The sequence below is a fragment of the Artibeus jamaicensis genome, unplaced genomic scaffold, assembly GCF_021234435.1.
Source record: "Artibeus jamaicensis isolate MK-2021 breed Jamaican fruit bat unplaced genomic scaffold, CSHL_Jam_final contig_233, whole genome shotgun sequence".
NCBI lineage: Eukaryota > Metazoa > Chordata > Mammalia > Chiroptera > Phyllostomidae > Artibeus > Artibeus jamaicensis.
This window is the reverse complement of record NW_026521486.1, coordinates 21,709,239-21,731,951: the sequence shown is the minus strand read 5'-3', so window position 1 is coordinate 21,731,951 and position 22,713 is coordinate 21,709,239. Positions and strand designations below refer to the sequence as shown.

Sequence of the window (22,713 nt, the reverse complement as noted above, 5' to 3'; positions counted from 1 at the left end):
ACTCCCACAGCTCCAGCCACCCCACCCTAACAAAATGTGCCGGTTTCCGGTCCCTACTTGAGCCACCTCATCTTCCCAAGACGGTCCCCACTGAATCCCAAACACCAGAGATACAAAGCCACTCCTGTACCTGATGCCACTACAGGCCAATTCCCATCCCTTGTCCTTACAGGAAGACAAGGGACATTTGGAACTGAAAGAGTACTGGGGGCAAAAGCATGTATAGGAATTACAAAGTGGTAGGGGAGGAGGTGAGTCTCACAGGGTGAGGGACTGGGCTCATCTTCAGCTTCTTAGACTTTTGGAGAAGGAAGGTTGACTTGTCCCTGCTCTGCAGGTTGACTGTCATGAAGGGGACAGGGAGGTGAGGCAGAGGGGGCAGCCCCACTCCTCAGGAGCTGGGAGCCTAAAATGAGATCGACAGACAAAAATAAATAAATGGGCCCTGGCTGGTGTGGCTCAGTGGATTGAGTGCTGGTCTGTGAGCCAAAGGGTCACCGGTTCGATTTCCAGTCTAGGGCACGTGCCTGGGTTGTGGACCAGGTCCCTAGCTGGGGGTGCATGAGAGGCAACCACACATTGATGCTTCTCTCCCTCCCCCTCTCTCTAAATATAAATAAATAAAATCTTTTTTTTAATGAGTCAAGTAACCTGAATAAGTCTGCGACAAGTACCCATCCACACTTTATTTTGGTCATTTCCCAAGGCAGAAAAAGTAGAGGTTCCTGGAAAGCAAGTATGTTTTCAAATCCTGCTGTGGCCCTAGAGGCAGCCATTTTGTCTCTTCCCCATTGTTTCCCTTTTCCTAGTGATTTACACCCCCAGCCACAGGGTAAAGGTCAGAGGTTGTTAGTCAGAAGGCCTCCACGGTCTTCAGGGCTCCCTGAAGGTCACTGCCGAGGGAACCGGCCCGGGGGCCATCTTTACCAGACAGTGTTAGGAGCTTCACAATTAGACCATCCAACACTGTACTGGAAGATGGACCCAGAGCCGGTCGACATGCAGCTCCAGGCTAGAGCTGACCAGTTGCTACAGGGACCCTGGCCGCAGGCCAGGTGAGGTCTCTTGAGAGTACATGAGCCAATCCGAAGCTCAAGGTCTGCTGTGGGTTCTGGATCCACCAGATGACAAATCACTCCGGGCTGGGGGAGGGGCTCGGAACCATTGTGTCCCTTCAGTGGGCAACTCGCCAACCAAGAGCCACTTCGCTTGCCGCACCGTCCACTCAAGATGAAGGGGATTCCAGGGTGTGTGGGGAGGTTCGGGAACGGGGAGGAGGAGTGGCTGCGGCCTGCTGAGGGCCTGAAGTAAAAGATGCCGCTGACACGGGGACAGGGGCCTCCATCTTTACCCGGCAGTATTAGAGACTCCCAACCAGCACCCAAACACTGCTGGGTAAGACGGGGGCCCCCACCCAGCCTGCCCACCTCCAGGTCAGGCAGCCCTAGGCCCAGGCTCCCTGGGGAGAGGCTGCAGAACCCTGGCTCCCTTCCCCCAACCACCCAGGTCCCTGAGGACACTTCCGGGTGAGCCCTGCAGTCGCCACCAGCTCCACCCTGAGTAGGTGACCCACTGAGGCCCAGGCGGAGCTTCAGCAGCCCCTGCTCACCTGTCCTCTGCCTCGGAGCCCCTTCCCCCACCACCCGCATAGCCTGCCCCAGCCCCCACGTACCAATTCACGGGCCCTTATCGCCCCTCGGGCTGTCCCCAGCTCAGCCTCAGGACCCCTCTTCCACGGCCTTGACCAGGCCAGCAGGCCACCTGCCTCACAGAGCGAGTGCTGAGGAGAGGAAGGGGAGTCAGGCCCAGGATCCGACCGCCGCCCTGGCCTCCACTCTTCCTTCTTCCTCCTCCAGAGGCAGGCAGCGCAGGCTCCTCACCTGGGCCCCGCCCGCCGCCCCTGCCTGCGTACAGGTGTGTCCTCCTGCCATAGGCTGCCCCCCCACTGCCTTAACCCCTTGCCTTCCAGCGCCAGCACACGCGCCTCCTCTGACTCCCAGTCACCTTTTAGGCCTCCCACCATTTCCTAGAGGTGTCCTCTCACTTACCTGCCACCTCTGCCCCCAGGCCTAGATCAGGGAGACTGATCTGTCTCCAGAGGGACAAAAAAAAGGGGCTGTCTTTGGGCCCTTTTGCCTTCCGCCTCGGCATCTCCCCACAGCCACTCCTGCCCCCAACTGCCTTCTTCCCCTGAGGCCTCTGACCCTGCCTTCTGACCTGGAGAGCCGAGATCTCTGCGATTGGCTTGGTAGGTTCGGGTTATGCCCAGGCCTGATGCCCCACCTGTGCTGGGCATCCCTGCCCGTGGAGGGCAGACAGGCCCCAGCATGGCGCCTCGCTGTCCTTGGCGGGCCCTGGCGTCGGGGTGCCCGCCTTTGCTGAGAGGCCCGAGCTGGCCAGGAACACCAGTGCCGACCTAGACGATTCAAGTCCTGAGCTGCTCTCCTTCAGCCCTCACGGGCTCAGCCCCTGCAGTTGCCCTTCAGGGAGGGGTGACCGTGGAACATGCCCTGTTCTCCAGAGGGACCCAAGTCCGGGGAGCTGCTTCTGAACCCACCTTAGGGCTCTGGGTCCAAGTCCCAGCCATGGGCAGCGAGCCCAAGGGCGGTTAGAGGGTGTGGAGCCTACCTCTCCTTTGTGCAGCTCTGGCTGGGACAGAAAGGGCGTTGCTGGGAGAGGGGCCCTGAGGCCCACAGGTGATGGCCCCACCCACCCACCCCCTGGAGAGCCTTAGCTCCAGGGAGCTTATTGTGTTACCCAATCTGAGGTCTCTCTCTCTCTCTCTCTCTCTCCACCCCTGCCCCCTCCTTCCCTCCCTCTTTCTCTCCCTCCCTCCTTTGTTTCTTTGCATCCTTCTTAACACCTTTCTGTATTTATTTGATATTTGTGGACTGTCCCTGGGTCTGTCTCCCCTACTCCTCTCCTAAGTTCATCATCACGCCCCCAGCAGGACTCCAGTGCCTGTGATTCGGTGGATGCTCCAGAGAGAAAGTGTGTGCTGAACGCAGGACAGCCAACATCGCCTCAGAACTGCGCCTGAGCCTGAGCCTGTGCAGCAGGTGGGGGGACGCCCACAGGCTCGACTTCCCAGGAGTTCAAATAAAGCCTTACTACAAAGAAGGGATCACTGGTAGCCCACACAGGGCAAGGAAGAGGGGACAAAACCAAAACTGATCAGGAGCATAAGGGCGGCAGCAGCCCCAGAGGAAAGGAGGAACAGGGGTCTCTGGTGAGGACCAGGAGCCCAGAGAGCAAAGGAAGAACCAGGGAGGTCCTGTGCTTCCTGGGCTTTGTCTTCTCAGCTCTCGGACCCAGAAGTCAGCACCAGGGCTGTGTGGCTGTGTCCCACTCAGGTGACCACAGCTGCATCTCCAGGGCCGTGGGCTCTGAGGCCAGACAGCCTGTTAAAATCTTAGCTCCCCTGCTCAGTTGTCCTGTGACTTGAGCAAGATATTGAGTCTGTGCCTCAGTTGCCCCCACTGTAAAATGGGAATGGTAGCTATCTAGACTGAATGAATAGGTGTAGTCTTTTAAACAATACCTGACAGGAGCATTTGAGATCTTGCTCCCTGGTATATGTGGTCAGTTTGGCTCAAATAAACTCTTATTTTTAAAACACACACACACACACACGTCCTGACTGGTGTGGCTCAGTGGATTGAGCACAGGCCTGTGAACAAAGGGGTCAGCAGGTTGATTCCCAGTCAGGGCATGTGCTGGGGTTGTGGGCTAGGTCCCCAGTAGGGGGTGTGCAAGAAGCAACCACACACTGACGTTTCTCTCCCTCTCTCTTTCCTTTTCCCTCTCTCTAAAATCAAAGAAATAAATAAAATCTTCAAAAAATCTTTATTTTAAGAAATAAAATTAAAAAGCAAACAACAGTGCCCGACACATGGCACACGTGTTGTGAATTATCGTTGCCTTTGCAGTCTTGGTGCCTCATCTCGGCGATCTTCACAGCCGCCTGTCAGGCTCATCCTCCACGTTCCAGGACACGGGCTGAGGAACCCGGCCCAGAGCCACAGTCTTAGTGTGGTAAGCAGAGTCCAGAGCCAGGTTTGTCTGACTGCGAAGATGGAACTTTTATTCGCCACCCCTCCCCCCACGCACCCATACGCACGCCTCTTCCTGCTCACCTGTCCCTCCACCCCCTTCAGCCCTTCCCACCCGGTAGCACAGAGTTAGAGACCCACACACAGTGATCCTGGGGTCTTTATTTACAAGAGTAGAGGGTCTGGCCCCACCTGGAGCCATGCAGGACTATATACAGGGTCTGGGAGAGGGAGGTGCAGACACGACCATTTAAATTACAATAGAGTTGGGCTGGCAGCTCCTAGGCTCAGGCTGTGGATGGTGGATGTTCACTGGAGGCTTCTACCGAGGTCTGAGGTCCGGGCTGCCGCTGCACGGAGAAGGGAGAAGGGCGTGAGGGAGTGGCTGGAACGTGGGGAGGAAAGAGGAGAGCAGTCTGGGCGGGCTGGGAAGGGTGGAGTGAGGCTGTGGCCATCCAGGGCACGTTCCAGAGCCAGAGGACACTGGGGACAGGGGAGGGGAGATCCCTGGGCGGAGGGGTCAGGGGACACTGGGGGCAGGGCAGGGCTGAGCCCTGAGCAGCAGGGGTCATACCATGGCCGCCTCAGGACAATGCCCAGCTCACTTCCTCTTGAGGGAGCCCTTGCTCTTTTCCTTGTCTGCTGACCGCTGCTTCTTCACCTTCTCCTCCCTCTTGTTCTTACTCTGCAGGTTCTCGTATACATCTTCCTTGTGTCTGCGATGGAGTGGGCGAGTGTGGGCAGCTGGCCCAGGTGAGGAGGCAGTGCAGCCTTACCCGGCACCAGCAGCCCCTTCTGGGCCACTCTACCTCACAGGTGAGAAAACCGAGGCCAGGAGACGGAGGCGATCTGGTCACTCTCCTTACACTAGACTAGCAGCTCCATGGGAGCAGAGGCTCCACCTCACACCTTAATATATTCCCAGCACCCAGCACAGGCCCCACGCAGAAGAAGGGCACTTGGGAAACACTAAACACAGGTTCAAGCTCGAACTTGAATGAACCCATGTCTCCTCAACAACAGCACTTGGACAAGTGCTGGAAAGAGAGGGTCCAGCTGGGGCGGAGAGAGGGGTGAATCCTGAGAGGTGGCAGGCAGGGAGGGGTCACTCACTTGGAAGAGGTGCGAAAGGCCTTGGCATGGGCGTTCTTCATGGCGGGGGGGTAGGAGATGTTCCCGTACTCTGACTCCTGGCCCTTCTGGGACTGTAGGCAGAGGCGTGGTAGGAGGGCAGTGGTCTCAGGCAGAACCAAGTGATGCCCACTGCGCTCCCCAGCCCCCCCAGGCCCTGCTTGGCACGCACCTGCATGACCTCCAGTTTCCTCTTGGTGGTTTCAATGAACTGGGCGATGGCCACGTAGATGAACTTGTACTGCGCCTCCGTCTGCACCATGCCCGAGCGCTGTGCCCGCACCATCTGGATCGTCTTCTGGATGTCAATGTCGCAGTCCAGCCCTGAACAGGATGACAGCTGGACCTCAGGCCCAGGTGGAGGGGGACAGGCGGAGCTGCTCACCCGCCCTGCCACCTGCACCTACCGGCAGCCCTCACCTTTGGTGGAGATGCTCTCCATGAGCATGTCAATGACAATGATGGTGCCTGTACGGCCGATGCCCGCGCTGGGGAGAGAAGGGGGCACCGTCAGAGGCCAGTCCACACCTCCCTAGGAAGCGGGCCCAGAGCTCCTCTCCGGCCAACACTTTCTTTCCACTTCCTCCACTCCCTGCTACAACCCCTCATTTCTGGCCAGTGGCTATTGGGAACCCAGGAAGACCCAGGACCCCCAGTCCCACCGCCATCCTGCCCACCTCCCTCCCTGGGACCTGGAGGTCTCTGAAACCCTTGGCCTGAGGGAGACGTTCCCCTTCTCCCTTCCTAAGTCATCTTTGGAGCTTCTTTCTTCAGGGCTTCATTTCCCTTCCTCTTTGGACCCCGATGGCAGGAAAAGGGCAGCCCTCAGACAGTGGGGCGCAGGGGACACACGGGTCAGGAGACACGGAGGAGCAGTGCAGCAGGAGGTCTGTCTCCCTTCTCCGCCCCCCCACCACCTCCACCCTTGGGCACACAGAGCCCCGGAACCTCAGGACCCCACATGGACCTCAGTCCCGCCCCGTCTCTGGGCCTGTCAGGCTAGTGCCCTGAGTCGCGCTAATTTCAAACCCAGATTGTCAAAAATAACCCCCCTCACCCACTTCCTTCCTGTAACGTCTAAATAAAGGCCGTGGGGATTTCAAGAATTGAGTGAGAGTGTGGGGGTAGGAGGCGCAGGAGGGTCGTTCCTGGTGATGGGTCTGCCCCTGGAAGCAGAGTATGGGGGCACCTCCAGATCGGGGCCACCCAGCCCTGCCCCAGGAAAAGCAGTTGCTGGTGGGAAGAAAGAAGTTGAGGGCCTCCGGGCCTAGCTCACATGGAGGGAGCGGGAAGAGAAGAGCACAGAGCAGGTTTCTACGCCCACGTTCCCTGACAGCGCCCACTTCGTGAGGGTTTTCTGTATTCCAGACCCAATGATAGAATCTCATGTAATCCTCACCACAGCCCTGGGAGATCCTGATTTTACAGATGAGGAAGCTGAGGGTCAGAGAAGTGAAGTAATTTGTCCAAGGTCACCCAGCTGGTGAGTGGAGGAGCTGGAATTTAAACCAGCAGTCTCTGTCCCAGACACTGGGCCCACATCCCCCCACCCTGCCCCAGGCCAGGCCGGCTGGGTCAGCCCGTCTGTGGGACTCTGCCCCTCAGACCTGCTCGTCCTTGCTGACTGACCCACCCAAAAAGGAATGGGGTCTTCTGATCATGAACATGAGGGTCTCCCCTGGAGCCAGTGATATATGTGCCCCCATGAAGATATCACCTGTCCCTGCACACTCAGGCCGAGTGGGAGGGCACTGGCTGGGAAGGGGAGACTGGGAGCAGCAATGGAAAGGCCCACCACTCACAGGGCTGCGGGTGGAAAAAGGGAAGGGACGGGAGCCCCGCTGACCCTGCACGGAGGGTGGTGGGGCCAAGAGAAAACAGGCTGAGTGGGCCAGTATGAGGAAACGGTGACCAGGACCTTGGGCTATCGTGAGCGCCAGTCCCAACTCTCCCCTGACCCACTGGCCAGGTCTGTTTCTTCATCTGCCTTTGGCAGGGTTGGACAAAGTGGTACATCCAGGGAGGTCTCTGAGAAAGCCACCCCAAGCACAGGATCAGACAGTGCTGTTGGTTCAAGCTAAGTTTCACCCATGGATCTGCAGCCCCAGGGTGCCCACGAGAGGCTGGGGGAACGGGGAAGGCAATAAAGGCATTAATACTTAAATTGCTTACAGTGTGCATGGCACTCGACAATATGTACTTGCCAGCTACTATTTTTGTGATCACTACTAATCTACTATTATTCTCACCTGCAATGCACGATGATGGGCCCTGCATGAGGCAGACTTTCCTGCCGCTGATTGACCTGGTCCAGGAAGCTAAGGACGCCCCCAGGCTCGCTGGGGACGCCATGGTCAGGCCAGCTGAGGTACTGGTAGTGCCAGATCTCCCGCACCAGGTTCGCCTGGACAGAGTATGAGAGTCAGTGTCCCCTACTCCCACACATGGCTCCATCCCTCCCAAACCAGACAAGAAAGCAGGTCCGACGAGGGCCCAGAAGGGGGTGGCAGCAGGGGACACTCACGTTGTCCAGTGGCGAGACCTGTAGGGTCCGGAGTTTGTACTCAGCTGTGTCGTGTTCCCCACAACTGGTCACAGTGTAGGGTCCATACACACGCTGAGCACCCACCTCTGGCCAATACGGGACGCATTTGTTCTGGAAGGGAAGGAAGGTGGGGGTGGAGAATGAGGCAGAGAAGCAGGCGTGAGGCTGGGCGCTCTGGGCCCTGTTCTAGGTCCCCAGTCCTGGTGCTGGCCCAGTCAACATCTCTTAGATGAACAGATGAACTGGCCAGGAGTCAGTGTCTTAGGATCCAGGGCTGAGACTCGACCTTACAAGTCATTCGGTGCACAGTTTGACACATGCACTGCGCCTGAAGCTGTGCAAACAACGCGGGAGTTACAAATGCAAATAAAAGGCAGTCTGCACCCCTGTGCCTCCAGGAGCTCACAGAGAGTCAGGTGGACAGGGAAAACATGGAGTGTGGGGGAGAGAGAGCCTAATTCTCCCTCTAGGTTATGGAGGAAATCAGAGATGGCTTCACAGAGGAGGGAGCGTTTGAACTGGATCTTCACAAATGAGGAGTCTGTCAGGCAGAGATAGTGCAGAGAGAGGAAGTTATTTCCTAGCAGCAAGTGAGCTTGTGTAAAAAGGCACAGAAACCTGAAAGAGCCTGGCCCCCTGGAAGCAATGGATGTTGCAGAGAGGCCACCAGGCCTCGAGTGCCAAGTCTTAGGGTGTGACTTTATCCTAAAGGTAGTCGTGGAAGGGTCTTCAGCGAGAGAGCAACGTGACACAGTTTGTGATTTGGACGGGATCACTCTGACTCCAGTACAGAGGGTTCTGCAGTGCAGGGGTGAGAGCGAAGAGCCAATTCCAGAGAGATTTCTAAGGCAAAGGAGACTGGAGGGGCTCTTGGCTGCATGGGGACAGAGGGAGGAGCAGCAGGCAGAGTGTTCGCCTCGGGCACTTTAAGGCAGAAGCCCCGTTCAAAACCTGGGTCTGGCCCCGGCCGGGCAGCTCAGTTGGTTAGAGCGCCGTCCTGACAGGCCAAGGGTGTGGCTCAGATCCCCAGTCAGGGCCCATGCAAGAACTAACCAATGAATGCACAAATAAGTAGAACAACAAATCGATGTTTCTCTCTCCCCCACTCCTTCTTCTCTCTCTGAAATCAATAAATAAGAGTTTTCAAAATTAAAAAAAAAAAAAAACCACCCGAGTCTGGTAGTCAGGAGAGCCCAAGGCTGGAAGCGGGCATCTGGGAGTCAGAGTGTATCCGAGACTTTGTCTCTCTGCCTGTTTCCCAAGAAGGGCTGAACCCTCGCCCTCTGAGGTGCTTTTCTGCCCTGGCACCCTTTGCTTTGATGGTGGTGGGCCATGAGCACTGTACTCAGGGGGCGGCGAGGGGCCCAGTCTTACCCGGCCTTTCTCCACCTCCCGGGTGGTCATGACGATGACACGGCTGTTCTCTTGCCATATCATCTGCCAGAAGTCGTTGACCGTGGCATCTAGGCAGCCCTGGCTGGCGATGTAGGTCTTAGCATTCTCATCAGGGCCTAGCAGCTGGTTCTGGATGCAAGCACAGAAAGACATACACAGGGACTGTGGGCCTCCCGTCTCAGGACGCGCCCTTTGCCCCCACCACCCGCAGCCACACAAGTCATCAGCTTTGACTTTGCCCACGCACCTCTGGACCTGGTGGCCCCCTGAGACGGGGAATCCCCAGGGCCCAGCCTCTCCTCCTGAAGGACTTGTGGGCAGCACTGACCTTGATGTAGTTGGCGTTGATGTAGTCAGACCCAGGGATGTTACTGTCACGCCCCTGCAGGATCACTCGGCTGTGGTCAACTGAGAGTGAGCAGAGAGGAGGCCAGAAGGGCCTGGGTCAGTAGGAACTCGCCAGCCCCTGGGTCAGGCCCTTCCTGACCTCACCGGCCATTCTTGTCCGAGCGGCCATGAGGCTCTCAGAGCACTGCGGGCTGGCAGGCACCGGCAGGAGTTGGGGTGGAGGTTTCAGAGGAAGGACAGTGGTGAGGGTGGTGGGTGCGGGAGGCTCTACTGGGAGGAGCAGAGGCTTTCGGAAGGAGAGGAGGTTCTGCTGTGTGTGTGTGGAGGGGGGCAGTAAACCCTCCCTGAGATGAGCATAGAGACACTATGATGGGGGAGAGTGGCTGAGGGAAGGAGACCTCCTGGGTGAATGAGTGCTGCTTGGGGGTAAGGGAAATAGAGGCTGCGGGGCACTCACAGGGGAGAATGTTCTTGTAACGGTTCTTGCTCTTGTTCTCTGGCCGCTGCCCTTCCAGCCGCTCATGCAGGTTTTTCACCTCCTGCTTCTGCAGACTCTGAGGGGTGAGAGGGGGCAATGGAGCATCAGCCCACAAGAGGGGTGTCCATGGGTGGGCATAACATGGGCAGGTCAGCCCTGGCAGGGTAGCTCGGGTGGTTAGAGTGTCACCCCTATATACTAAAGTCACTGGTTTGGTGCCCCATCAGAGCACATAAAAGAAGCAAACAATGAATGTGTAAATAAGTGGGACCACAAATCAAGGTTTCTCTTTCTCTCTCCCTTCCTCTCTCTCTCTAAAATCAATCAATAATTTTTCTTTAATGGGGCATATCAGCAACAGGGGTGGAGAGAGAGGGGTTTTTCCACCCCATGCTAGACGCCTTGATGGCCCCCATCACACACCTCAAACTCCTCCCAGAAGCCGGCCTTGGCGGTGTCCTCCGACTCTTGCTTCTTGTTCAGTTCCAAGACCCGGTTCTCAATGTCAGCCGCGTTCACCCGTGTGGCATAGTATGGCTGGGTGGGCGAGGATGAGAAGTCAGAGACTTCCAAACCTCAGAGGGTCATGGGGCCAAGGGACTGCCCAGGGGGAGGAAGGAGGCAGCCAGGTACTCACCTGCCGCAGGTAGACAAAGGCGCCCGAGGCCTCCTCAATTCCTGTCTTCTTGAAATGCTCCACCAGGTCCGTGAGGCTGTCAAAGGTCTCTGAACCACCCACCGTGTAGCGTCCACCCTGAGGGATACCAAGTCAGGCCACCCCACAGGGCCTGCGTAGCCCCAGCCTCGGATGGAAGCCCGGCTGATCCTCCCCACCACCCATGCTGTGAACACAGACAGGAGCCCCAGTAAGATGCCCCCCCCCCACTGCCTGGCTGCCTTACCTCACACATGACCTTGATATGGGTGACTTTGAGTGGGGAGCCTGGGCCAGCCTTGGGTTGGTCACTGAGCACGGACAGCACAAAATCTCCGGGCTGGCTGAGACTCTCACGAACGAGAAACGTCCAGGGCTCGCCCTTGGCCTGCAGCAGTGTCTCTGCCTGTCCCCCAGACATGTGGCCATGGTACCACCTAGAAAAGGCAACATCAGCAAAGATGAGTCCTGGGCCAAGGGGCAGTTACCGAGCAGAGATGCTCACAGGGCAGGGCAGGGAAACCGAGTATCTGTGATGTGCTCGGCACTGTGCAAGATGCTTTCAAACCCGCCACAATATTTAGGTCCGTTACTCACAAAAACACAAAGAGGTAGGTACCATCCCCATTTTACAGATAAGAAAACTGAGGCTGGCGACTACACATTGGCCCAAGGCCCTTGCTGATTCAAGGCAGGCCTCAGGAGCGCTAACCAGGTCCACCTCTGGAAGTTTAAGACAAAAGCAGAAAGGCAGGCTATATCCAGAATATTTGGAGGGGAGAAACCCAGGAACAGTCTCCATCAAAGACAGGGCTAAGCCAGGGAAAGAGAACTGAGAGTCAGAGAAATGCAAAGGTCAAACCACAGAGAGCCATGGAGATGGGAGAGACGGAAGTCACCAGGGAGGCGTGATGGGGAGAGCTCCCCCAGGGAGGCGGGGAAGACAGACACCCCTCTGGGGAGAGTGGTTTAGGGGGCTCTGGGGTGACCGGGGATGATGCCATTGAAAGGCAAGCTGGGGTTCAGAGGGGCTCAAAGGGGCAAAAAGCAGAACTAGGACCTTTCCCCAAAGCACACCCCCTTCCCAGGAGGAAACTGTAGCCCCACGATGCCCAGCCCCACAGGAAACCACGTGATGGAAAAAACACAAAACTCCTTCTGGGGAGAGAGTGAGAAGTGAGGTTGTGAGGTTTCCTCAGCCCAGGGACCACGGGAGGGGGGCATTTTCCAACCGCAAGGAAGGGGGGAAAGAGGGAGGGGACCCATCTGTCTCACCCATCTCACTCCAGCCCAGAGAAGACCACAGCTCAGAGACCTCCAGAGTCCCCTGGACCCCCCTGGGCCACCGCATCCCACCACTTAAGGACACGCTTGAGTGCCAGGGCAATGAGGAGGGGTCCAGCCCTCTCCCCCCAGGCCCCAGGATGAGGAAGTTTCCATGCAAATGTCAGGCTGACCACAGGCACAGAGCTGGCCATCAAGGGGACAAATGCAAATTCCTGTGGAGGAGGAGGAGGGGCAGCAGCCAAGGCCCAGACACAGACAGAGGCTTTGAGAAAGAGCTTCCTACACACTTCCAGGGTCAGGGGTGAGCCCAGGCGTTCAGGCGTGGGTAACCGAAAGGGCCCTTCGAGTCAGCTTCCCTGGTCTTAACCACCCCTGGCCCCAGCTCGGCTCTTCTGTTCCTCCCAAGTGCTGTGAACCAGGTGTCTGCCTCCCCCCCACAGGGGGTTTACTCAGCTCCTTTTTCTCCCTCCAGATCAATACCCAACCTACTGACTCACTATTGTCTGGCCACCCCATTCTCCTTTAGTAGGACAGAGAATGGCTGTGGGCAAGGGTGGAGAGAGGACACGTTCCGAAGGTGCTGCAGGCGAGACAGAGGGACAGGGCGAGAAAGCAGAGGAGGGCAGTGACGAGCCAGATCATCAACGCTGGGGATTCACTCCTAGAAGTGGCTTCAACAGAAGCGCATCAGTAGCTTCATGTTGACTGGAGAGAGGTCTCTTAGTGGTGGGGCATGGGGCCTGCACGTCACCTTATCCAGGTCTAAGTTTTAATCAGTGACTTGAACAAAAATACTGATGCAGGTTGGGAGGCAAGCATCTCAGAAACACTGAAAACCAACAGAACCAAGTTCAGAATCATTTCAACAATCAATACACAAGTACAGTAGAAGGGCAAGTTGGCTTGGCCCCAGGAGTGTGGAGGTAAAAAAAAATTCCTAGAGTTTTTCAGCTACTCTTTGCCTTAATAGGAGCTGTCACTGAGATAGCTGCCACAAGGAGCCACCTGAGATGCTGAGTGTTCAGGTGCCCCCACCTCCCACCCAGACTTTAGGGAGACTACCTGGGGTGTGGCAGCCCAGGCCTGGGGCCGCATCTTTGGAGCCAAAGGGGTGGAAGGGAAATGCCTTGAGCATTACCCTGTGCCCAGGTGCTAGGCCCTTGCCCACGTGACTGTGTCACAGGGACGCCCGCCCCAGCCCCAAGGTGGACCGGTTCCCTCTGGTTTGCTGAGATAAGGCAGTAAGTGTCCTTATAGATGTTAGTCCCTGTGCTCCTTCCCGGTATCCGCCTCTCCCCGTATTAACCTGTGCTGGAGGAGGGAATATTCTAGGAAGTCAGATTCAGTTCCACAGAAGGAAGGAGAGCTTTCTAACAACAAAGGTGGCCACAAGGAACAGCCTCTCTGTCACCAGTAATGCCTGCGTTTTCAGCTGACGGGGACCCTGAAGAAGGGCAAGGCAACCTCTTGCATCCCCAGGGGTTGGTGGGAAGGGGTGGGAAGTTAGTCCTTGGAGACAGGGCCTCAGGGTCACAGGGAAGAAAGAGGGCCACAGAGGAGCCAGGATGGGGAAGGGGCTGACCGGCCGGGTGGAAGCAGAGCCCTCACCTCTCACTGGTAGGGTCAGAGCAGTTAAGCGGGTACTTGAGGTGGATGATGGTGCCATCGCGGTCCTGGAGGACGCCGTGCTGCTGCGTGTAGTACTCCACCAGCTCCGTCAGTGTCGCAAACTTCTCCCCTCCATACAGGTCATAGAAATCCCCCGAGTTCTGGATGCGAATGTGGGTCACCTGATCCCCTACCCTGCAGGACACCAGGGAGTGAGGCCAGTGGGTGCAGGAACAGAGGTGGGGAGGGCTGGGGGGTGGGCTGAGTGCGGGGCACACACAGGATGGCGTGGACAAAGACAGGCACAGGGACATGCTGGCTCTGGGGGACGGGGAGTCGGCAGTGCCACGAGGGAACCAGAATAAACAGCCAAAATACTGGTCCGAGTGCAGCTGAGGGCCACCTACCTGACAGAAAGGGAGAAGTCGCCCTGGTTCTTACGGCTGGGCCGAGCCAGGAAACTGCCGTGCACACCTCGGCCCTTGAGCAGGGTCTCTGCATCCAGCCCACTGAGGTCTCGATGAAACCACCTGGGAGGCCCAGGAGGGCGGTGAGGAGAGGTCGCATGGGCTCCAGGTCACCCATGCTTCCTGCCTACCGTGGGTCCCAGGCCCTTACCTCACCATCCTGGGGGCTCCCCAAGAGGAAAGGGGTGCAGGGAACGAGGTGGCGCCGGGAGTCCAGGCAAGTGGAGCACGCTAGGGGTGAGCCTCCACCGCAACCCTCAGCGCCCAGATCACCTTAGCACCCCTGTAGTCCTGGTTCTGGGGCTGCCACTCCAATGGCTTAGGGCTGCCGGCAGGGCGGGGACAGGAAGGGGCGCGGCCCCCTTGGGGGAACTCACTGTACTTCTCATTTTAGAGCAGAGGGAGGAGAAGCAGAGCCGGTGGGGATGGGGGTGGGGACAGGGCCCACTTCCCACGTCTGCCATCAAAGGCCTCAGGAGCATGACATGGCACAGATGAGGACACACGTGTGCCTGGCACCCCCCAAGCAAAGGCCATGCTCCATGCATGTAACCCCACACAGTCACATGCCATCTCTCGCTGCTCCACACAGCCTTCCCTCGTCCAAGGTAGCAGTAGTGGTCACGGCGATCACTGCCGTTGACCGGAACCTTGCCGTCCACCAGGCACTGTGCTTTCAGGGCCTTATCTGATCTACCCCTCACAATAGCCTATGAAGCTGGGACTCGCTTTACCCCCATGTTACAGACAAGGAACCTGAGGCACTGGGAGTGCAGGGCACTTGTACAAGGTCACCCGGTCAGTAAGTGGCAGTGTCAAAACAAAACTCAGCCTGTCTGGTTCTAAAGCCAGTGATCTTAGTTCCCATATGCTGGCTCTCTAGGCTTCCAAAAACAGAGGTGAGAGTCCTGGTTGATGTAGCTCAGTGCATTGAGCGTGGGCTGCGAACCAAAGTGTCACCAGTTCAATTCCCAGTCAGGGCACATGCCTGGGTTGTGGGCTAGGTCCCCACTTGGGGGCACACAAGAGGCAACCACCCATTGATGTTTCTCTTCTTCCCTTCCTCTCTCTCTCTCTCTAAATACAAATAAAATCTAAAAACAAAACCCTGAAGAAAAAAAAACAGAGGTGAGAGCCTCCTCTTCCACTGAGGCTGCAGCAGGAGCAGGAGAGTCCCTAACAGGCAAGACATGCAGGTGCTTACAAAGGAAGGGGCGCCCTTGCCTTCCTGGGACACACAGATGAAGAAGGGCAACTGAGGCCGAGGGATGGGCACGATGGCCCCTGTGCAGCCTGTCAAACTTGCACGTTTTCTACTTTTTGTCCTCAGGCCTTTGCCCCCACCCTGCCCTAACCATGTAGTTGGAGCCCAGGAAAGAAATGGGGGAGAGGGGGTGCAGAGTGGGGGAAGCAGGTGGGGGCATGGTTGCCAGGCCCCTTGGGTCCAACCACCCTATGCCTGAGCCATAGCTTCTTGCCAAGTGGGTCTGGTGTGAATCAGCCAGAGCCCAGAACAACTAGGGACGTGACTGAGGCCTGGGGCCAAGGTCCCTGCCATGGCTGATATTCTCAAGGCTGGTTGACCTTCAGTGTCCATACACACTAAAAGCCTATGATGCACTCTGTGTATAATTCCAGTACAAACACTGCCCAACCAAAATGAGATGAAAGACGCCCAACAAAGAATATAGGAGTCATATTGGCGGCTTCCCCTAGGGAGGGAGACTGGGCTGGCTGGAGGAGAGGGCTGGGAGGGACATTGACTTCTCCCTTATGCTTTTTTGAAAACTTATAGCACAGGTATGTATTACCTTTATAAAAATAAATTCACCCTGTCCAGCATGGCTCAGTGGATTGAGTACCAGACTGCAAAGCAAAGGGTCGCCAGGTGGATTCCCAGTCAGGGTACATGCCTGGGTTGCGGGCCAGGTCCCCAGTAGGGGGTGCACGAGAGGCAACCACACATTGATGTTTCTCTCTCTTTCTTTCTCCTTTCCCTTCCTGTTTCTCTAAAAAAATAAATAAAATCATTTAAAAAATAATAAAAATAAATTGACTGGGAGAATGCAATTTCCAGGGAAGTTCTGAGGTGTTGGTAATGCCCTACATCTTGATCTAGGCAGCGCATACATGAGAGTGTGTTAATCTGAGGTTCATCAGGCTGTGTGCTTAATATTCATGTACAATATGTATACCACACCTAATTTAAATATAAGGAAAAATAGATAACACTGGTAAAGCCCAACAAAAGTCTATTTTCCCTATGATGACTACTATATCATTTTTTCAAACACCAAACACCAAACATCAATGCCCTCCCTAGGGCTTTTTTTTTTTTTAAGATTTTTATTTATGTATTTTTAGATGGAGGGGAAGGGAAAGAGAAAGAGAGGGAGAGAAACATCAGTGTGTGGTTGCTCTCACGTGTCCCCAGCTGGGGACCTGGCCCACAACCTAGGCATGTGCCCTGACTGGGAACCAAACCAGGGACGCCTTGTTTTGCAGGCCCGTGCTCAATCAACTGAGCCACCTCAGCCAGGGCCGCACCTTAGGGCTTTTTATCCCCTCTTTCTGGTACCTGGGGGACTTGCTCAGTCTGTTTATTGCATGGTCTAACACTAATACCCTTCTGTCTCAGACAGCCACACTGAAAGACCATGAGCTCTCTCCCACAGCAGGGGCCAAGAAGAGTGGCTGCAAGGTCCACTCTGCCACAGAGGGCCCCTGCCAGTCTCACTTACCTCCAAAGGCTCAAAGGTCACACAATGCCTCACATAGAGTGCACGTCCAATACACAAGCTTATCAATACCCATGCCCCTACATGGTCGCAAGTCCTGGTCCTACAAACATACCCCTGGCTTGTCATATACAGACATGCACACACACACAGAGTCATCCATCTATGTACACACAGTCCCACTACATGTACCTTGTCCTCCATGTCGGGCACAAATACCCGGGTGGAGTTGTGTTGGTGGTACAGCAGTGAGTGTAGCTGCCTTCCAGACACTTGCTTGGACACCCCGTCCTGACCCCACACAAGGCTGCAGACCCATGCTCTGAGCACCTGCTGCACCCCAGCCCCAGGCCAATGGCCTTCTGTGTCTTAACCCCACACGGTAGGAAGAAACTCGCCAAGTTCTGACCCATGGAAAAAGCAGGAATTTTTCCAAAGGGTGTCAAGCCAGATAACAGACACTAAGGTAAGATGTACAGAATCTGATGTCCCCTTAACAGGAAAATAAGCAACAACTGCCTTCCTTACCTTGGCAGAAGCACTCCAGTGCCGGTGGAGCACTCGCACACAGAGTCCTGCCTGGGCCTCATGCGTCCCTGAGACATAGGGACTGTTTTCCCGTGTTTTTAAGGGAGGAGAACAAGCTCAAGGAGGCTGAGAGTTACAAAAGTCAGAGCCTGACAGTTCTGAAGAAAAAACTATTCACAGGGGAAGCAGGGAGATAAAGGGAGGCAGAGATCAGTGGTAATGCAGAAAGACAGTCAGTCTAGAACAGCGAACAAGGCAAAATAATCTCAGGAAAGTGATCAAGCCTCAGCATCCACACCCAAAATATGGGCTTAACAGTACTTTCCAAATATTGGTACAAAAAACCTGATGTGTAGTAGGGTTTTAGTACCAACAGCTTCTATGTTGCAAATTAATCCATACGCCAACCCTATTTAGTAGGTCTCATTAGCCCAATTTTAGAAACAAAAATGAAGGCTTGGAGAAGTTAAATTACTTGCCCAAGGTCACAAGCTCATGAGAGAGAAGGTGAACAACCCAAGGCTGTCTGACATCAGCACTGGTTGTCCTTCCTGACACACTGACCACGCTGCTGGAGCAAGCTTCACTGGGAAGTGGGGAGGTGTTGGCAAGGCCCACGGGAGAAGCCGGGAGGCCGGCACTCCCGGGAGGCAGTGCCAAGGTGGCAGGCACAGGACCCACTTGAGCAGGGCTGGGTGTGAGACAGCCACCCCCCTCCACTGCAAAGCTGCTCTGAGAGGTGGGGACCTGTTGCAGAGGACCTCTCTAGACCAGGCTGAGGAGCCAAGGAAGGGTTCTGCAGCAGGAGAGGCTTTACCACCCACCTACTAGGAAAACGACCATGGCAGGCGAATAAAAGGGAGCAGGGCGGGTAGCCCTGGCTGGTGTGGCTCAGTGGACTGAGTGCTAGTCTGCAAACTGAAAGGTTGCAGGTTGGATTCCTGGTCAGGCCACATGCCTGGGTTGCGGGCCAGGTCCCCAGTTGAGAGGCAACTAATCAATATATCTCAAAAAAATAAAATAAAAGGCATTAGGGAAACTGATAGATTTGGTTAAGAACCGCTGACAGTGACCGGGCGTGCGCTGGGGAAGGCAGCACAAGTGGAAAAGAGGGGGTGACCAACCCACCAACCCACCGACACTCCAGCAAGTCTTTGCTGTAAGATCCAAACTCTAACAGGTCTGCTTGGGCCCTGCCTTTCTCTCCACTTATTCACTCCAGGCGCACTGTCCTTGTGTCACTCTTCCCACAGCAAGGCCAACCCCCCTGCCCAGGGTGCTGAGCTGGCTCTTCTAGGTCTCCGCTCGTCCCCCTCCTCAGAAAAGCCCTCCCTGACCCCGCAAGCTGCTCCTCAAGCAGCAGCCCATCACCTGTTGTTTCGTTTCACTCTGAGAATCTGAAATCAGCCTGCCTATCGCGTTCTTGTTCTTCGTGTGGCCTGTCGCCTCCCACTGACGTGAGGCTCCGTGAGTGCAGCAACATGCACACCAGTGTGCTGCAAGAATGTTTAAAACATGCAGCACCTGACCATGTAGTCAGGGGCACTGATCTCTTTTCCCTTAGATGGTCATTTTAAAAAAATGACAACAGCCAACACAACTGTCCAGTATGAATGAACCAAAATTATACCTAGTTTTTTGATCAGCAAAAAACATATTTTTTTTGTGTGCCACCAAATTTTAGTAATTCATTTATGTGTGCCCTGAGATGAAAAGGGTTGAAAATCACTGTGCTACAGTATTGCCACCACCTTAAAAAGTACCAGGCACATAACAGATGGTCACCATGTATCCGTTGAATGAATGATGCAGCGGAGGGGAAAGGAAGTGGAATGAAGGCACATTTTCTCAGGTTTGCCTTTCAGACACACTATGTTACAGGTGATGCGGGTACCCAGGGGGCCAGGTCTTAAGCAGACAGCAGAAGCAGGGGACCAGAGGCTGGAGAGAGAAATGCAATGGTGAGAATACACATCTGTCAGGGGAACAGTGCTGAAGAAGGGGAAGCCCCCCCACCAGGAGCACGAATGAACCTGGAGTTCCTCCAAACTTGATGCAGACCCAGGGTGGGGAGCAGTGACAAACTGCGTTCTCGGTCACATACCTGTCAGGAATGATCATGAACCTTGCCCCTTCCTCCCAAACTAACCGGAGACTGTAGCATTCAGGTGGAACAGGAGACTTACCCATGAGACAGCATCTCCCCCGAGGGATGGGGGTGTCACAGGCAGCCGGCCACAAAGGGCAGGGCTGAACCCAAGGTGCAGCTGTGTAGTGGCCCAAAACTGGTGAAAAATGCTCTGAACTCAGCCACTTCCTCCTCAATGCTGTCCACTGGGCCAATGGCACAGCAGGAACAAGCCTCTGGGCTAATGATCCCCAGATAAGGAACAGGTTGGGGTGGGGCTGGCCTCAGACCACCCACAGTAGCCTGCTTTTCCCTCCAGTTCTACTCCTTAGTCGGGAGTCCAGGGCTGCCGCCTGCCTGTCCAGGGCCTCCTTCTCTTGGGAGGGGAGGAGCCACCTGGAACTCCACCTGGAGCTCCAGCTGACATGGCAGCAGAAGGGCGGGTGGGGGCAAAGACCAGGAAGTAACCCTGGCCAATCGAACACCAACCAATGAGGAGCCTCTTGATCCACAGCCACCAACAGGCCTCAGGAAAGGCCCAGAAAGCCCCACTCCTCAGCAGAGGTGCTGCCTGTGCAGGCCCACCAACCCAGGATGTCCAAGGGCTGGCCCACCGTCCTACCCTGCCTTAAACCAGGGTTGGTCCCAACGAGAGTATAGGAAGGATCTGGACAGGGAGATGAGCAGCTGGAAGGCAGAGGGAATCGGGGGCCAGGAGGTGGGGTTGTCAGGTCACAAAAGATTGACATGGAGGCTAAGTCACAGGTATATTTATTATCCTCAGAAATATCAGGATTTTTCCCTTCCCAGGAAGTGTTACAGGGGAGGCCAACCCTCAGGAGGCAGCAACGCTGCCACCTGAAGCAGGCCCGTGGGGCGGCAGTGTCATGGGAGGCAGAAACAGCGCCTTCAGCTTGCTGGACAGGCTGGCAATCTCGGGATCCTGGGCTTCATAAGACTTGACCAAGCGGGCAAACTTAAGAACACCTGCAAGGGAGATCTGAGTGTCAGCCCACAACCCCAGGGAATGGAGGCGCCCAAGACAAGGAGAGGGGCAGCGTGAATATGAGTAACTGACTGCTCCCCTTCAGGCCAGGTAGCTGCCTGCAAAACAAGGCACATGCAAGACCTCTGTCCCGTGGGCTTTGTACCAACCACTTCTTGGTCTACACAGGGCGAAGCTAGATGGGATGCGGTGAATGGAAATATACCAAAGCAGCTACTTCTCACCATCAGGTAAACGATTGTGGAAATTTCATTATAGGAACCCAAAGTATGAACACCCATGAGATCTGACTTCCATAACCACAATACAGAAAGGCCATGGGCCAACTGGCTTAAATCAAGATCTCACCAAAAAAAAAAATGAACTTCCAACCCTCAGGGACAGATTAGCTCAAACACCTTGGAGGGGCTGAAGAAGCCTGCTGTTGTCATGCAGACACCTCACTAAAGCTTCCAGAGCAGGGTTAGGGTCCAGCTCCGCTGTGACCTCCGGCACTTAGTTTACTGCAAGAGTCTGTTTTCTCATCTTAAAGTGGAGTAGTATGTAATTAATGGTAATTACAAAATGCATTTAGGACTTCACCTGGTACAGTTCAGGGAAGACCCTAGGCTCTCAGTGCCAAAACTGTTAGTCAGATTGTGGCTGCCGCCGTGTGGCGAGAAGGAAGACAACAGCTCCCAGATTCACTGCACCTCCCCGCCTTCCCCGCCTGGCCCACCTTCCCCGTCGCAGCTGAAGCCGTAGGCTTTGATAACCTCCTGCTGAATCTGTGTGGCCACCGGCAGCACGAATTGCAGCATCTTGCCCATGTCGTTGCACGCGTTGTCTCGAGCCTCATCCATGCGTACGGCGTTCTCAGGGGCCGAGAACGCCTGGATCACCTCGGCCAGGACCACTGTGTGGCAGATGCAACCCAAGGTGGCGTCCGGGGGTAGACAGGGGGGAATTGCCAGCAAGCCCAGCCGACAAAGCAAGGAAGAGGGCAATTAATTAATTAGTGGGCTGAAGCCATAAGAACCCGATAAACACGGCCCAGGATCTCTCGCTCTGGGGTATCCTTGTTAATGGAAAGAAAAAACAAAAAAAAGATGGTGCCGCGCTCCCCGTTTCACAGCGATGCAAGCACATCTCTCGTCCTGTTACCCATCACCCGCACCCTCTTCCCGCAGGCAGCCGGCCAGGTGACTAGAACGCTCCTCACCCTTGGCCTGCTCGGCGCTCAGGGTAGCAGGTTGGGCGGACGCGGACGCCATAGCGGTTCGCACGTGTAACTCAACCAAAGAAACGCTGAGAAATAAAACAAGGTCTCCAACACCAAACCCTCCATACAGGGTTCCAGGAAGGAAAAACAGCAGTCGCCTCAGACCGGAAGTTTCGTCAGGATGGTGTTAACTACCTTACCATGCGCTGTCAGGCTTCATGTACACCCCAATGTAATGTTTAAATACAAACCTACACACAAAACACGCTACTCATGTACAGCACTCCCACTGTTCTTTTGTTCCGTGTGACACATAAGCGTGGGTCTTCCGGTAAAAACAGGAAGACCTACTAGACAAATTCAAAAAGAGCTGTAAGCACTAAAGAAAGTGCTCTGGAGAGAACATGGGGTATCCATGAACTCCTCTACTGGTGAGGGTGAGCTCAGAGCGGCCTTTTCTAATCCTTATCGCTGTAAAATCAACGAGGTGCACTGTAACATCACAAGAAAAAACAGCAATCTAAGAAATTTATATCATTCACTTCCAGAGTTTCTGAACATTTGATACGAGTTTATGCAAATTAAATCGATGCTGATTGGCTGAAAGAAGCCAGTCACACCCTTTAGTTTTTAAGAACGGAGACACAGATTCGCAGCAGTAAAATCTTGGGACTAAAAGCCCTCTCGCACTTTCCTAAAACAGCCTGTTTAGGAATGTATGCTGCAGCATAACACCCTCTAATTTCTCTTTTCTAGGTGTTTGAAATTGCCACCTCTCCTTCTCAAACCATAGGGTAGAGACTCCTGGGTTCTAATCTACTTGATCTATTGAAACCCCAGCCCCTGCTTCATAACCATGTATCAAACTATTGTATGGGAAAGATTCAGACTGGTCGCTCCTGTCAGACCAGTAAAAAACCGCCTCAAGTCTGAGCATTTCCTAGAACTGACTTTGGCAGAGGCGTGCCTGTCCCAAGCCTCCAGTGCTCTGACTTCCCAGCCTTGGGAGGAAGGAGGGGACTAGCTTCGGTGGCACCCTCTCCATCTGTCCAGGGTCCCTCCGCCCAGTTCTTTCAGAATGCCTGATCCTTCCCTTCCAACTTCCGAGCTGGTCGGTCTTGTGGCCCCGCCCCCATAGCCCGCAAA

General features: G+C 55.2%; 2 protein-coding genes and 1 non-coding gene across 6 annotated transcripts; all 3 read right to left on the bottom strand.

The window, feature by feature from the left end:
- Window positions 1-4,194: 4,194 nt before the first annotated feature.
- PTPN6 (protein tyrosine phosphatase non-receptor type 6) lies at window positions 4,195-19,721 on the bottom strand. 2 transcript variants are annotated; one of them, XM_037167843.2, is made up of 16 exons: window positions 19,419-19,721; window positions 13,907-14,029; window positions 13,500-13,694; window positions 10,852-11,041; window positions 10,587-10,703; window positions 10,373-10,486; window positions 9,929-10,025; window positions 9,452-9,531; window positions 9,103-9,252; window positions 7,708-7,839; window positions 7,433-7,587; window positions 5,604-5,671; window positions 5,356-5,507; window positions 5,166-5,257; window positions 4,627-4,768; window positions 4,195-4,402 (listed from the first exon to the last, which is right to left on the bottom strand). In XM_037167843.2, the coding sequence occupies exons 1-15, from the start codon at window positions 19,430-19,432 to the stop codon at window positions 4,654-4,656; spliced, it is 1,794 nt and encodes a 597-aa protein (XP_037023738.1). In that variant the 5' UTR covers window positions 19,433-19,721; the 3' UTR covers window positions 4,195-4,402; window positions 4,627-4,653. The 2 variants fall into 2 exon arrangements, with proteins under 2 accessions (XP_037023738.1, XP_037023739.1); XM_037167844.2 differs by lacking the exon at window positions 19,419-19,721 and adding an exon at window positions 14,118-14,290.
- Window positions 19,722-20,115: 394 nt separating this feature from the next.
- On the bottom strand, window positions 20,116-21,932 carry CUNH12orf57 (chromosome unknown C12orf57 homolog). Of its 3 annotated transcripts, none has more exons than XM_037167897.2 (3): window positions 21,819-21,932; window positions 21,085-21,261; window positions 20,116-20,347 (listed from the first exon to the last, which is right to left on the bottom strand). In XM_037167897.2, the coding sequence occupies exons 2-3, from the start codon at window positions 21,206-21,208 to the stop codon at window positions 20,196-20,198; spliced, it is 276 nt and encodes a 91-aa protein (XP_037023792.2). In that variant the 5' UTR covers window positions 21,209-21,261; window positions 21,819-21,932; the 3' UTR covers window positions 20,116-20,195. The 3 variants fall into 3 exon arrangements, with proteins under 3 accessions (XP_037023792.2, XP_037023795.1, XP_037023793.1); XM_037167900.2 differs by lacking the exon at window positions 21,819-21,932 and adding an exon at window positions 21,763-21,787; XM_037167898.2 differs by lacking the exon at window positions 21,819-21,932 and adding an exon at window positions 21,568-21,740.
- On the bottom strand, window positions 21,887-21,949 carry LOC119065757 (U7 small nuclear RNA). Its single transcript, XR_005085645.1, has one exon. It is a non-coding gene; the product is annotated as a U7 small nuclear RNA (small nuclear RNA).
- Between the last annotated feature and the right edge of the window lie 764 nt (window positions 21,950-22,713).

Bases quoted from the DNA above. Each gene is read 5' to 3' on its own strand.
- PTPN6 (XM_037167843.2), bottom strand. The intron at 7,840-9,102 runs GTAAGACTGGGC...CTTCCCTTCCAG, and splicing joins GGGAGGTGGAGAAAGGCCGG to AACAAATGCGTCCCGTATTG. The intron at 5,508-5,603 runs GTGAGGGCTGCC...CATCCTGTTCAG, and splicing joins GGAGAGCATCTCCACCAAAG to GGCTGGACTGCGACATTGAC.
- CUNH12orf57 (XM_037167898.2), bottom strand. From the start codon at position 21,619: ATGGCGTCCGCGTCCGCCCAACCTGCTACCCTGAGCGCCGAGCAGGCC. The intron at 21,262-21,567 runs GTGAGGAGCGTT...TCTGCCACACAG, and splicing joins GAGCGCCGAGCAGGCCAAGG to TGGTCCTGGCCGAGGTGATC. The intron at 20,348-21,084 runs GTGGGCCAGGCG...TCTCCCTTGCAG, and splicing joins CTTCAGCTGCGACGGGGAAG to GTGTTCTTAAGTTTGCCCGC.